Source organism: Pseudorasbora parva, chromosome 25, assembly GCF_024679245.1.
Source record: "Pseudorasbora parva isolate DD20220531a chromosome 25, ASM2467924v1, whole genome shotgun sequence".
NCBI lineage: Eukaryota > Metazoa > Chordata > Actinopteri > Cypriniformes > Gobionidae > Pseudorasbora > Pseudorasbora parva.
In genome coordinates, this window is record NC_090196.1 from 32,387,659 (window position 1) to 32,401,867 (window position 14,209).

The window sequence follows — 14,209 nt, forward strand, 5'->3', positions numbered from 1 at the left end:
GTTACAAAGCCCATCTCACTACAGCGGCTCTACAATCATTTTATGAAGAGACGAGAAGAGTTTGTGCGCAAAAAAACGAATAACAAAGAACAAATAATATCTACGCATCAGGTTTTGTTTTTAATTAAAGGACTAGTTCACTTTAATTAATAATTTACTCACCCCCTCATCCAAGATGTTCATGTCTGTCTTACTTCAGTGGAAAATAAATTAAGGTTTTTGAGGAAAACATTTCATGATTTTTCTCCATATAATGGACTTCAATGGGGATTAACAGTTAAAGGTCCAAATCAATGCAGTTTCAGAAGAAGAGGCTCTCACCGATCCCAGAGGAATAGGGTCTGATCTAGCCTAGGGTGACCATATTTCGATTACCGAAAACTAGGACACTCGGCCCAACAATGAGATACTCAAATGATACTCAAGTTTATTCAAAAATGCCTTATTCATTTCAATACATACCCCCCTCTGTACGGATAGAAAATTGTTAGGTTATATTAAAAAAATACTAATATAACCGATTAAAAGGTCTGTGTCTTGGAAAAACAGGATGTTTGGTCACACTAATCTAGCCAAACTATCAGTTATTTTCAAAAAAATGAGCAAAATATATAGCTATACTTTTTAACCACAAATTGTGATTCTTCACAGCACATGATGTAATCACCTCAGAAATGTCAAAATGAATGTGCAAAGATTAAACATATTATCTATTATCATTCTGTGCTTTATATCAAAACACTGCATCTGCAAATGGGTTGATGATTTGACGTCACACAAGATACAAAAATAATATAGACGGTTTCATTGAACGCACGCGCGTTGCCGCGGTTACGCGCCTGGTCCGACGTTAACTTCTGGTCTGTTTGTTTATGTTGCTGCAGTTAAAACCGTCTATAATTAGTTTTTTTTTGTGCATAATTTAAACTACAGTAAATGGGTAAACATTTATTTGTCTTGCTTTAACCTGTTCATTTAAGAACTGCTTTGTTATTAGATTTTTTTTGTTGTTGAGCCAAACCTCAATATTGTCCTATGGTGACTGTCTCAAGCATGGTTCAATAAATTAGGCTACAACTTTTATGAATAATAATAAAAAATACCTCGGGCATAATTTGTGACACCATATAGCCTGATTTTAAATCGGGCAATTCAGCTGACAACTGTAATTAGTTGAAGGACCCCATTCAAGATCATGTTCCTGCGAAGCCCATGACATGTGGACATGGTAAGATTTTGTCTCAGAGTTGTTATAACTTTTTTTTTTTGCAAGCACTGTGTTTAACACCCCTGCGTTCTCAGTCATTTCGGTCACACACCATACACACTCTAAGGAAAAAAAGGTACAAAAACAAGGTCACTGAGGAGGTACATTTTCAAAAGATACACTTTTGTACCTAAAGGGGTCATATTGGTACCTTAAAGGTATATGTTAGTAGGCTACCTAAAGTGTACTAGTGCCTAAAAGGAATAAAAGTGTACCTTTTGAAAAGTTTTTTTCTTTTCTTTTTGTGAGAGTGTAGGACACAAACAGTGAAAGATGTGACAGTTAGTGAGCCCTTATATTTTCTCAGACAGACTTCATATAACATGATTTTTTTCACCTCAAACGTGGTGTTTTACCATCACATTAAAAAAAAGCATTTTTACTGCAAATGTTAAGTCTCACGGGTATATCTGTGGCAATAGCCGACAATACATTGTGTGGGTCAACATTTTAAAACATTTCTTTAGGCCAAAAATCATTAGGATATTAAGTAAAGATAATTTTCCATAAATATATTTTGTAAATATCCTAATGTAAATGTATTTTAAAAAACGATATTATTAGAAGTAATATGCATTGCTAAGGACTTAATTTGGTCAACTTTAAAGGGATTTTCTTAATATTTAGATTTTTTATAGTTTCAATGGTTGTATCTCAGAGGAATATTGTCCTGTCCTAACAAACCATACATCAATGGAAAGCTTATAATAATAATAATAATAATACAAAATGGACCCTTATGACTGGTTTTGTGGTCCAGGGTCGCATGTGTCAACTACCCAAAATATCCTGGTTTTGCAACTCTTTGTTTTGTAGGATAGGTTGTTAGTTAAGTTTAAGTTTAATTCTTGATATGGGAACACATTACAATCTCTGAATTGAGGTATGAGAATATAGGCAATTCTTCTGGTTGTCTAACGTTTTTTTCCCGCACAAATTTATGTTTATTATCATGCTATGAGCCTTTTATTTTTCAATGTAATTTAATTTCTGCAAGCTTCCAGGAACTTTGTGAGGCATAATGCATTCTGAGAGGATCCAGCTCTGCTACCCGTGTTTCTCATTGGAATATTGGTAGGCTATGAGTTGTGTGTTTGGTGTCTAACATACTGAAAATGAACAGCCTGCATTTACTGGGAGCGCTGCTCATTCACGACCTCCACAAAAATGGACCAAAAGCCTGCCTTTTCAGTGGAAAAATGTGTTGTCAAGGATCTGATTCGCTGCAGCGACATCCACTGGCAGCGGTGAGTACTGCATCTACAGCACACGGACTTAGGCATCCTCGCTTTGGGATGCACACAATCATGCCTTCCGACATTAACTTCTGGAATATTGTTGTGGTCACTAAAACTACTAAGTAGGTTGATGCTGAATTATATTTTCCTAGCATTGCTCCACTTAATAGTCTTGAACGTAACATTTCTCTTGTGATTTTTGCCCTGGAGATGTGTCTGTAATTGCACAGTTTTCCAGGCCTAATTATGCTAAACGCATTTAAAGTTTATTGTCTTTTGCATCGAGGGAGAACTGCACAACTCAAATATTAACCCAACTGTCCTCATTTCTTCCTGTCTGACAATTTATAGTGGGATTCAATCAGGTTCCCGTAAGTACTACTGATGAGTTTTAATTTGGTTGACGGGAAAGCGCTGTGGGTCTCGTCTGGTCAACGGAAACGTCTTCAGCCACGTCCCATTGACAGATTTTGACCAAAAGCAAATACATTCAGCGAAAATGAACGAGAACATTTGAGCTGAACAAAAAAATATGCAGTCCACTCTCCTTCAAGTCTAACAAAATTTTGAAGTCTTATTTGAATGAAAGTAAAATGCTATGTACCACTTTAGCTATAAAATAAAAAGGCATTAAAAGCCCAAACCTGCATGAGTTATACAGTATATGCACTCTAAAGAATGCTGGGTTAAAAACAACTCAAGTTGGGTTGAAAATGGACAAACCCAGAAATTGGGTTGTTTGAACGGGTTCATTCACTGGGTTAAAACAACCCAATTTCTGGGTTTGTCCATTTTCAACCCAACTTGAGTTGTTTTTAACCCAGCATTTTTTAAAGTGTGCATATTTATAGTATGGGGTTGTTGAATCTGATTGGTTGATGAACAGTCTAAGGCCGGTTTCACACTGCACGCGTTAGAAGGAGGTAAGCAGCGTGTTTTTTTCGGCGCCCATGTTAACGGATTAGAGCATTCACACCGCACGCAGAGGCAGCACGTCGCAGGAGCAGAAGCGGCAGGGCCGCGATCGTTTCGGCGTCAAGTCTATTTTTGCCGCGCTGCTCACGCTGAATTACTGCCACAGTGTATAGTTCTTGATAAAATTGACCTGGCTAACATGAAAAATAACATATTTCACCATAAAATCATTAAGTGAAGTGCTCAGTGAGTTTTTTTTAACCAAATGACATCCTGTGCTTAGGCCTGTCACGATAACAAATTTTGCTGGACGATAAATTGGCGAAGAAATGATTGCGATAAATGATAATATTGTCGTTCTGAGAGCATTTTCCTCTCAAATAATGATAATGGCATAAAAATGCAGGTAAACATTTTCAAAGATCAATAAACTTTAATTTCTAAAGACTATTTAACACAAAAAAATGGAAAACATTTTAAATAACCACAATAAATGAACAAAACAACCAAAAACAATAAAAGCATGGACTCTCAGTCTGTTTAAAAAAATGCATTTAAATAAGTAACAAAAACAATAAATAAAATGGATAAAAACTACAGCGGATGATTGTGTTTTTGGAGCATATTAGGGGAGCCGGTTCACAAAACCCACGGTTCGGTTTGTATCACGGTTTTAGGCTCACGGTTTTCCGTTCTGTACGGTTCTTGTTTTTTAAAACATTGATGACATGCTTTTCATTTATTTGGCAAAAAAAGGAGAATGTGTATTGCTATCTCTACAGGAACTTATGTGCCTTTTTAACACACAAAGATTGAACTGAAGAATTTTCTTGTGTTTATCAAACTTCAGTGTAGCTTTAAGCCTCGTTTATACACAACGCGATCGCTCGCGGCAAAAATGACGTCGACACGGAGTGCCCCATTTCGCTTGGCACGTCAAATTTCGTTACTTTGCGTGTGGCTCCGCAACTGAAGAGCCATGAGATCTAGACGAATCTGCTGGCCGAGAATGACGTCTCATCACGCCGCACCCGGTCCCCGCGTCGAGTATTAACACCTCCCCAAACGGACGAGGCGCGCGCAGTCAACGAGAGAGACGAGGAAAACAAAAAAGCATGCAAATGGCAATTATCGCGGCCGAAAAAATTATCGAGCTCCATTTTTTTAATTGTGCGATTGATTGATGTATCGACTATCGCGACAGGCTGTGAAAAATATTAATGAAATGCATGAAAACACATCACTGCCAAAAGTTTCTGCTTTAACTTCAACAGGCTGTTTAAATGATTAAACCCAGAGGCATATCTTAACTTTAAGGTTACTTTTATCATCTAAACTACCTATATAGCATGTTATATGTTTTTGGGACAGAGGGGAAAACGGTTGCATTTGCAGCAGATATATGCATGCCCATCATAAATCAAAGCATGAGAATGACAGTGTCGGAGGTGAACACCGGAAAATGTGACAGGATGGACAATATTTGTCTGTATTTGCATTACATGAGCCGCGGTTCAGCTGCGGGAGACGAACGCTGGCAGTGTGAATGTTGGCTCTCCATACGCACTGCTCCTGCCCTGCGAACGCACTGCCTGCACATGCAGTGTGAAACCGGCGTAAGGTGTGCAGTGTTTTTTTTTTTTTTTTTTTTTACAGAGAAACGCATGGCTAAAGTAGTTCCAGTCAGATGTTGACTGCATTGCAGTTCCATATCACTTCGCCAAATTATTCTAGTTATTTCAAATTAAGAAAACAGCACACAAAAAAAGCACACAAAGCAATCTCATGCTTATTGTAGCTGCTTTCGATGGTGGGCAGTCAGGGGTCATCATAGGCAGACGGGATAGCCTTCATTGCCCTCGTGCATTAATGAGCTTTAGGCGCCCAACACCCAGTCGCTGGTTTGTGTTTGTTCCTCCTCGGACACTGTTGGTAAATCCTCGGCTCGCCCCTGCCGACCGGACAACACAAGAAACTCAAGCCCAAGCCCTGCCATTTTAGAGATACTCTGACCCAGTCGGCTTGTCATAACAGTTTGTCCCTTGTCATTCAGATCTTTATTCCTATCCATTTCTCCTGCATCAAACATGTTGATTATGAAAACGAATTGTTGTATTGTTGGCGGGATTGTTAGTATCTAATCTACCCAGACCTTAACTCTTTCCCCGCCAGCGTTTAAAAAAAGCTGCCAGCCACCGCCAGTTTTTTTTAAACCATTTTCACCTAAATTTAATAGTGCATAGAATATTTTTTTTATGAATATCTGCGCATACAATATATCAAAAGAAAGAGCTGACCCTCTTCTTTTAAACAAACAAAAGAAAGTTTTATTCTAGCTTCTTGCATTCCTTTTTTTATCAACACTTAGATATGGATAAGTTTCATAAAAAAGCCACATTTTGAACAAAAAGCTGAGAAAATCACATTTTTGTAAAAGACTGTTTCCAGATCAGATTCAGAGATGATCAAACACAGATGGAGTAGATCGAGTCCATCAACACCTCTAATGCTTCAGTCCTGTAACTCGTCCTGCTCCACATTTCATTCAGTAACATTAGACAGTTTTGATTTATATACTGTTTAATGATGATCACGTTATTTTTCATATGCATATGATTACATGTGATAGCTTCTTTTACTCCGTCTTACGTGTGTGTTTTGATCAGGAGATTCTGTACTTATTCAGAAGATGTGCAATAGCGCCCCCTAGTGTCTAACAGTGAAAACACGGAAAATTACATTTTTGGCCTGGATGTGTTTTCTCATAAATAACAGAAAATTCTGTGTTTGGCAGGGAAGGAATTAATACAGGTCATTCTAAAAATATAGCATATTGTGATAAAGTTAATTATTTTCCATAATGTAATGATACAAATTAAACTTTTATATATTTTAGATTCATTGCACTCCAACTGAAATACTTCAGGTCTTTTATTGTTTTAATACTGATGATTTTGGCATACAGCTCATGAAAACCCAAAATTCCTGTCTCAAAAAATTAGCATATCATGAAAAGGTTCTCTAAACGAGTTATTAACCTAATCATCTGAATCAACTAATTAACTCTAAACACCTGCAAAAGATTCCTGAGGCTTTTAAAAACTCCCAGCCTGGTTCATTACTCAAAGCCGCAATCATGGGTAAGACTGCCGACCTGACTGCTGTCCAGAAGGCCATCATTGACACCCTCAAGCGAGAGGGTAAGACACAGAAAGACATTTCTGAACGAATAGGCTGTTCCCAGAGTGCTGTATCAAGGCACCTCAGTGGGAAGTCTGTGGGAAGGAAAAAGTGTGGCAAAAAACGCTGCACAACGAGAAGAGGTGAGCGGACTCTGAGGAAGATTGTGGAGAAGGACCGTTTCCAGACCTTGGGGGACCTGCGGAAGCAGTGGACTGAGTCTGGAGTAGAAACATCCAGAGCCGCCGGGCACAGGCGTGAGCAGGAAATGGGCTACAGGTGCCGCATTCCCCAGGTCAAGACACTTTTGGGCTACAGAGAAGCAGCACTGGACTGTTGCTCAGTGGTCCAAAGTACTTTTTTCGGATGAAAGCAAATTTTGCATGTCATTTGGAAATCAAGGTGCCAGAGTCTGGAGGAAGACTGGGGAGAAGGAAATGCCAAAATGCCTGAAGTCCAGTGTCAAGTGCCCACAGTCAGTGATGGTCTGGGGTGCCATGTCAGCTGCTGGTGTTGGTCCACTGTGTTTTATCAAGGGCAGGGTCAATGCAGCTCGCTATCAGGAGATTTTGGAGCACTTCATGCTTCCATCTGCTGAAAAGCTTTATGGAGATGAAGATTTGGTTTTTCAGCACGACCTGGCACCTGCTCACAGTGCCAAAACCACTGGTAAATGGTTTACTGACCATGGTATTACTGTGCTCAACTGGCCTGCCAACTCTCCTGACCTGAACCCCATAGAGAATCTGTGGGATATTGTGAAGAGAAAGTTGAGAGACGCAAGACCCGACACTCTGGATGAGCTTAAGGCCGCTATCGAAGCATCCTGGGCCTCCAGAACACCTCAGCAGTGCCACAGGCTGATCGCCTACACGCCGCACTGAAGCAGTCATTTCTGCTAAAGGATTCCCCACCAAGTATTGAGTGCAGAACTGAACATAATTATTTGAAGGTTGACTTTTTTTGTATTAAAAACACTTTTCTTTTATTGGTCGGATGAAATATGCTAATTTTTTGAGATAGGAATTTTGGGTTTTCATGAGCTGTATGCCAAAATCATCAGTATTAAAACAATAAAAGACCTGACATATTTCAGTTGGTGTGCAATGAATCTAAAATATATGAAAGTTAATTTTTATCATTACATTATGGAAAATAATGAACTTTATCACAATATGCTAATTTTTTGAGAAGGACCTGTAGGTGGAGAGAGGGTTTCTGATAACGTGCTTCAAAAGTGCTTACAGCAAGCACAGAGCCAGTCCATTTAAAAGCTAAGCAGCGAGCTCATTGGCTGCAGAATCCGTGCAGTCAGCTTTAGCCATGTTAGATGATGTCATTGTTTGCAGATTGCATTAAGAACCCGTCAGTCTGCGCCATCTAGAGTTTCATGACTGAACTATATATGTATATAATACCACGGTTTGGCATAATTATTCAGCTAAAAAAAATATTCTAAATGTTTCGCTAATGTTTCTATTCAGTCTCGAAAACAAGTTTTCTGAAGGTTATCGGAACATTCAAAATGTCCAGTTTAAAGAAAAATGTTTTGATGGAATGTTGATGTTGATCATTTTGCAGACTTTTAAAAGAATGTGACTTCTGAACGTTCCGAAACGAGTAGTTACATTTAAATAAACATTCCATGAACAATATATTGTTGCTAGAGCAATAAATGGAACAATAGGTGTTTCTCAATGTCAAGGATGCTTCCTTGGAAGGACTGATCCTTCCAAGTCACTTCCTTCAGAGGCTAGGCGAGGATCCTCTTTAGCATTCGGAGAACACGTAAATGGAACAGGCTAGCAAGTGCACGTCATTGCGTCATTACGTCAGTGAAAAGGTCCGTTGGCCATCAATAACGTTATGTGTAACGTTATTTGTATATTTTTTATATCAATACAGTAGTAATTTGTAAACTTTACTCATATTTACTACGGTTATAACAAACGTAAATAAAAGCATTGTGGAAAGCAGGGAGGCGAGGGACCGTGAGAGCGGGCCGGTGGAGTGATAATGAGCGGCAGCTGATCGCCGCCACACCGGTCTCGGCTCATGGCAGAGTGGCGGGGGTATAAATGGAGAAGTGTGGAAGACGAGAGGACTAGGCCTGGATTTTATGCTATGGTTTGTTTATGTTTTATTTTGTGTGTGCGGGCAGTCGTCCGTGAGGGGCTACCTGCGTTACTTTCGTTTTGTTTATTATTTATAATAAAGTTGTTGAACATTCGCCGGTTCCTGCCTCCTTCCTTCCCATCTACGAACCCCGATTCAAGCATATTTGCCCCGTTCACGCTCCGACTCCGCGAACGTCTGAAGATAGCAAAGCTGCGCGCATAGGATTGTGGGTGATTTGAGAACGCGAAGAGCACGAAAGCTACTCATATTCATCCTTTCCTGTACATGACATATTTTTCGAACGAAGGACTCAGTCCTTGGTTGAAATTCTGAGGATCCTCGACATTGGAACAGTCCTTCGTCGGGTGTCGATGACGTGGCATCCTTATGCTGCGTTCACACCGCACGCGAATGACGCGATTCATGCGAGTGATTTACATGTTAAGTCAATGCAGAGACGCGAATAGGCATTCTGCGGCGCGATTCACGCGAATGAGGCGGCAATGATCACGCGAATTGAGCGTTTTGAACGCGTGATTTGCGCGAAAAACGCGAATCGCTCAAGTTGAAAAATCTGAACTTTGGCGGATATTCGCGCCGCGTTAACCAATGAGGAGCCTGCTTACTGCTGTCACGTGGTGAAGTGCCGGATGGGAAACCCATAGGGGAAACCCGAGGCCAGAATAATTTAAAAATACTACTGTTTTGTGTCACAATTTACTTTTAATAGTTTTTCAGGCGAGAATGTAGTTGTTTAAAGCTCAAATATGTGATTTATTTATTAAGAGAGCTCCTATTTGAAAATTTGATCTGGTGTTTTCGGTGGTGTGAGACCCAGGTGATCACCGAAGCTCAGCGCTCATCAACCCCGGTGAGAGCAGCCTTAACTCGGATAGTCTTTCTGGCGACTGCCGCTGCCTGGCAGAACCCCCTCCCATGATGCGAATTCGCCTCTGTTGTGTAGTGAATTTCACGCGTGAATGAAGCGAATGGATTCTAATTGTTCACGCGTCCAACTTTGCGCGAATAGCGCGATTTTATTCGCGTCATTCGCGTGCGGTGTGAACGCAGCATTAGAATTCTGGCTTCCGAGGATCCTTCCTTGACATTGAGAAACGCCTAATATGTATGCATGTGTTTGGCTAATTAGCAAACTCCCATTGATTCTCCATTGGTGGTCATTCAAGCTCAAAATAACATTTTATTGTGACCTTTTAAACTTGGCCTGTTGTTTTTGTTTTGAAAATGCTGTAAATAAAAAATACATCATTTTTACCTAACATATCAAAGTGTCATGATGTCACTGTGTTTCAAGAGCGAGTACTCACATGATGTTTGTGGCTCAGAAAGTTGTGTTCTCTAGGTATTATAGAACACCATGTTTATACACTTAATCATTTTCACACATTTTAGTGACCCATTCATTCGAACACAGGAACAAGGTGAAATCTTCCTCAGTCGTATGCCACGTACCCATAGTTTTCATAGCAATGTGGATTTCTGTTTCTACACCAGCTTTTCCAGTCATCTGTCACTCATCAGCCCAGAAAACAGCACCTAATGACTTTCACAAGTCGACGTGGAATAATTGTTTATAATCCATCAGCCAGCCCTGTTTGAGTTCAAATTGAGAGCTGAGCTCATTTTGCATATGGTGAATTTAAAACCAGCCTAATGTGGAAAATGAAATGCTAGCATTTAAAAAACACAACTTTATTAACAGGTCTGAGAATGCCATTGACATCCACATTGACAATGAGGTCATGTTTACACAGTGTCTCCTTAAAGATGAATCCTAGAACACACACCACACACTCACTCATTCATGAAATGCTAACGGTTGTCTTTTCCATCTCAGCAAACACCAGATTTAGAGCTGGAGGATTAATCATTAAAAGATCTCGAATCAAAAACCCCTGTCATCTAATTCCTAAATGACAACGATTCGCCTGTCTATTGAACAAAATCACAACGGAACAATTGTAATTGTAATTGTATAGGTATATTATCAAAGAATTCTTGGGAAAAAAGTTTATAGTTAGGATATAAACACTTTATATCTACAGTAGCGATCAAAATAGAACTAATCTAATTTGTAGATCTAAATCTAAATGTATTGATTAAATAACGCTGTAGTTTACATTGTTATTGAACCAGGTGACGACAAGTGACTTAAAAATGTTTGTCATTGAATCATTCATTAAACAGGTTCGTTCAAAACTGCTGAGTCATCCAGTAATGAAACACGTGAAGTCTTTATGAGTGAGTCATTGAATCATTCATTCAAGAGTTTTATTCCAAAATGCTGATTCATCCAGTAATGAAACAAGTGAAGTCTTTGAGTGAGTCATTGAATCATTCATTCAAAAGATTAATTCAAAATGCTGATTCATTCAGTAATGAAACAAGTGAAGTCTTTATGAGTGAGTCATTGAATCATTCATGCAAGAGTTTTATTCCAAAATGCTGATTCATCCAGTAATGAAACAAGTGAAGTCTTTATGAGTGAGTCATTGAGTAAATAATTCAAGAGATTTGTTCACAAACCTTGATTCATTCAGGAATGAAACAAATTAAGTCTTTATGAGTGAATCATTGAATCATTCATTCAAGAGATTTGTTCACAAACATGGATTCATTGAGTAATGAAACAAGTGAAGTCTTTATGAGTGAGTCATTGAATCCTTAGTTCAAGAGTTTTGTTCCAAAATGCTGATTCATCCAGTAATGAAACACGTGAAGTCTTTATGAGTGAGTCATTGAATCATTCATTCAAGAGTTTTGTTCCAAAATGCTGATTCATTCAGTAATGAAACAAGTGAAGTCTTTATGAGTGAGTCATTGAATCCTTAGTTCAAGAGTTTTGTTCCAAAATGCTGATTCATCCAGTAATGAAACACGTGAAGTCTTTATGAGTGAGTCATTGAATCTTTCATTCAAGAGTTTTGTTCCAAAATGCTGATTCATTCAGTAATGAAACACGTTTAGTCTTTATGAGCGAGTCATTGAATAAATAATTCAAGAGATTTGTTCACAAACCTTGATTCATTGAGTAATGAAACAAGTGAAGTCTGAGTGAATCACTGAATCATTCATTCAAGAGATTCATTCAAAAATGCTGATTTATTCAGTAATGAAACAAGTGAAGTCTTTATGAGTGAATCATTGAATCATTCATTCAAGAGATTCGTTCACAAACATTGATTCATTGATTAATGAAACAGGTGAAGTCTTTGAGTGAGTCATTGAATCGTTTATTAAGTTTTGTTCCAAAATGCTGATTCATCCAGTAATGAAACAAGTGAAGTCATTGAGTGAGTCATTGAATAAATAATTCGAGATTCGTTCACAAACCTTGATTCATTGAGTAATGAAACAAGTGAAGTCTTTGAGTGAATCACTGAATCATTCATTCAAGAGATTCATTCAAAAATGCTGATTCATTCAGTAATGAAACAAGTGAAGTCTTTATGAGTGAGTCATTGAATCATTCATTCAAGAGATTCGTTCACAAACGACTCTTGTAATTAGATCTTCTGTCGACCGCAAAATCACAGACCAAACTAAGCAAAAACTCTCATCACAGCGAGCTTTCTATAATATTGTGACATGCTGCATTTCAAAACTCAAAACTATAGGTGCGTCCCAAACCACGTGCATTGTGATGTTTGTGCAAATCATTCTAATTCTTGTTCCCCCAGTGCGACAAGAGCAACAAAACCTTTCTAAAATCATCATAACAGACTTTTAGTGTGTTGAAAGGTCGGTAAACCAACAAACTACCTGGTTTAAAACGCTTATTTAGCATGTTAAATGAACTTGCACCCGTTCTGGTGGATAAATAAAGATTTTCCTCATGAAAAACGAGATTATATTAGCTCACACGCTACAGGCTAAGCTAACAGGCCAGGAAAGCTGTCATTATCCGAAGAGAGGTCATTTTATTAGGATGTCTCACAGTAGCCAGTTTGATGTGTAAGCAACTTGATTGATTGCGTGAGAGACGTGTGATTATTCGTGTGATAATGGAAAAGTCACAAGTGATTATATTTTCTTTGACAAGGAGCACTAGCTTCCATTTCAAGCCTCACATCACGCTAACCCAAACCCAGGGGTGCGAATAATCCCACAAGACCACTGAAAACATTCTGATCTAAAACAGCATCTCGCTCTTAATGATGAACGATTTGAAGTGACCAACTTTCAGTCTTTAAAAACACGTATCACATTAGCTGCCAGGCCGAAGGCTGACCAACAGTTGTGCCGTGTTTGGATTTTGTGTGAAAGAAATCTGTGTGATCGCCAAGATCTCCAAGCCACATTTTAATACACACGTCTACATTTACATGCTGAATGTAAAGCGGCAACATCTAATATTGTATAAACAACAATGAATAATGAAGTGTATGTGGTGCAAAACTTAAAGGCATAGTTCACCCAAAAATGTAAATGTGATGTTTATCTGCTTACCCCCATCCAACATGTAGGTGTGTTTGTTTCTTCAGGAGAACACAAAGATTTGTAACTCCAACCGTTGCAGTCTGCCAGTCATAATGCATGTGAATGGGTAACAACTCTATGAGAGCAAAAAAACATGCTTAGACAACATGCACACAAACCCTGCTGCTCGCGACGACACGTTGATGTCTTAAGACACGAACCGATCGGTTTCTGTGAGAAACTGAACAGTAGTTTTGTCAAAAATATCGATATTTCGATATGTATTGATACTGGAATATCTGAAACGATACGATTCTCAGTTTTTACAGTATCGATACCAGCTGCACTCTCCTCTCGGACCGTCAGCGAGTTGACACACACCGGCATATTCTCACTCAGCCCGGTTAACCTCTGAGCACGGCGAACGTGCGTTCTGCTGGACTTTTTCCTCATGACAGTGTGTTAGTGTTAGTGTGTGATCGGTCTGAATTTCGCGCGGGATTGCACATCAATTAATTCTACTAATGCCCGCAGATTTCGTGCTCACATCTGAAGCGCACACACACACACACAGCCTACCGTAATAAAGCCGCCTCTGACATGATACTAGTGCAAACATTTGCTTCTTTTTCCAGCTTATTATTGGTCAAATCCACTCAAAGAATTATCAGTGCACATCTGGAAGAGTATTAACGCAAACACAGTCGCAAACCGTTCAGGAAGAACGAGTGAACGAATGACTGAAAAAATAAAGCAGTCTATTTCATTTGTATCTTCTATTCTATTGTATTTATTTGTGCTATTGTTCGTAATCTGTTCATTTGTTCTTATTTTATTACTGTTTACTCGTCTTTTTAAATTCAATTTACCATCCGAAATCAAGCTTTCTTGTGCTGTGTGTAAGCTATTGCAACACAATTACCCCATTGTAAAAAATACATTGAGATAGCAAAAATTTGTGATAATTTTAATAGTAATTGATCAATAATTGTTCAAATCAAAACGATGCCCAACCCTAAGGAACATGCTGGCCACATGAATTTTTAGTAAA

At 38.8% G+C, this 14,209-nt stretch overlaps 1 protein-coding gene across 1 annotated transcript in view; it reads left to right on the plus strand.

Annotated features, from left to right (window-relative positions):
- The first annotated feature begins 1,188 nt into the window (after positions 1-1,188).
- wnt7bb (wingless-type MMTV integration site family, member 7Bb) overlaps positions 1,189-14,209 on the plus strand; it is a 95,415-nt gene continuing 82,394 nt past the window's right edge. The window contains exon 1 of the mRNA XM_067437198.1: positions 1,189-1,228. Within this exon, the coding sequence (XP_067293299.1) occupies positions 1,218-1,228 (11 nt within the window). The 5' untranslated portion in view covers positions 1,189-1,217. The remainder of the gene's footprint in view (positions 1,229-14,209) is intronic.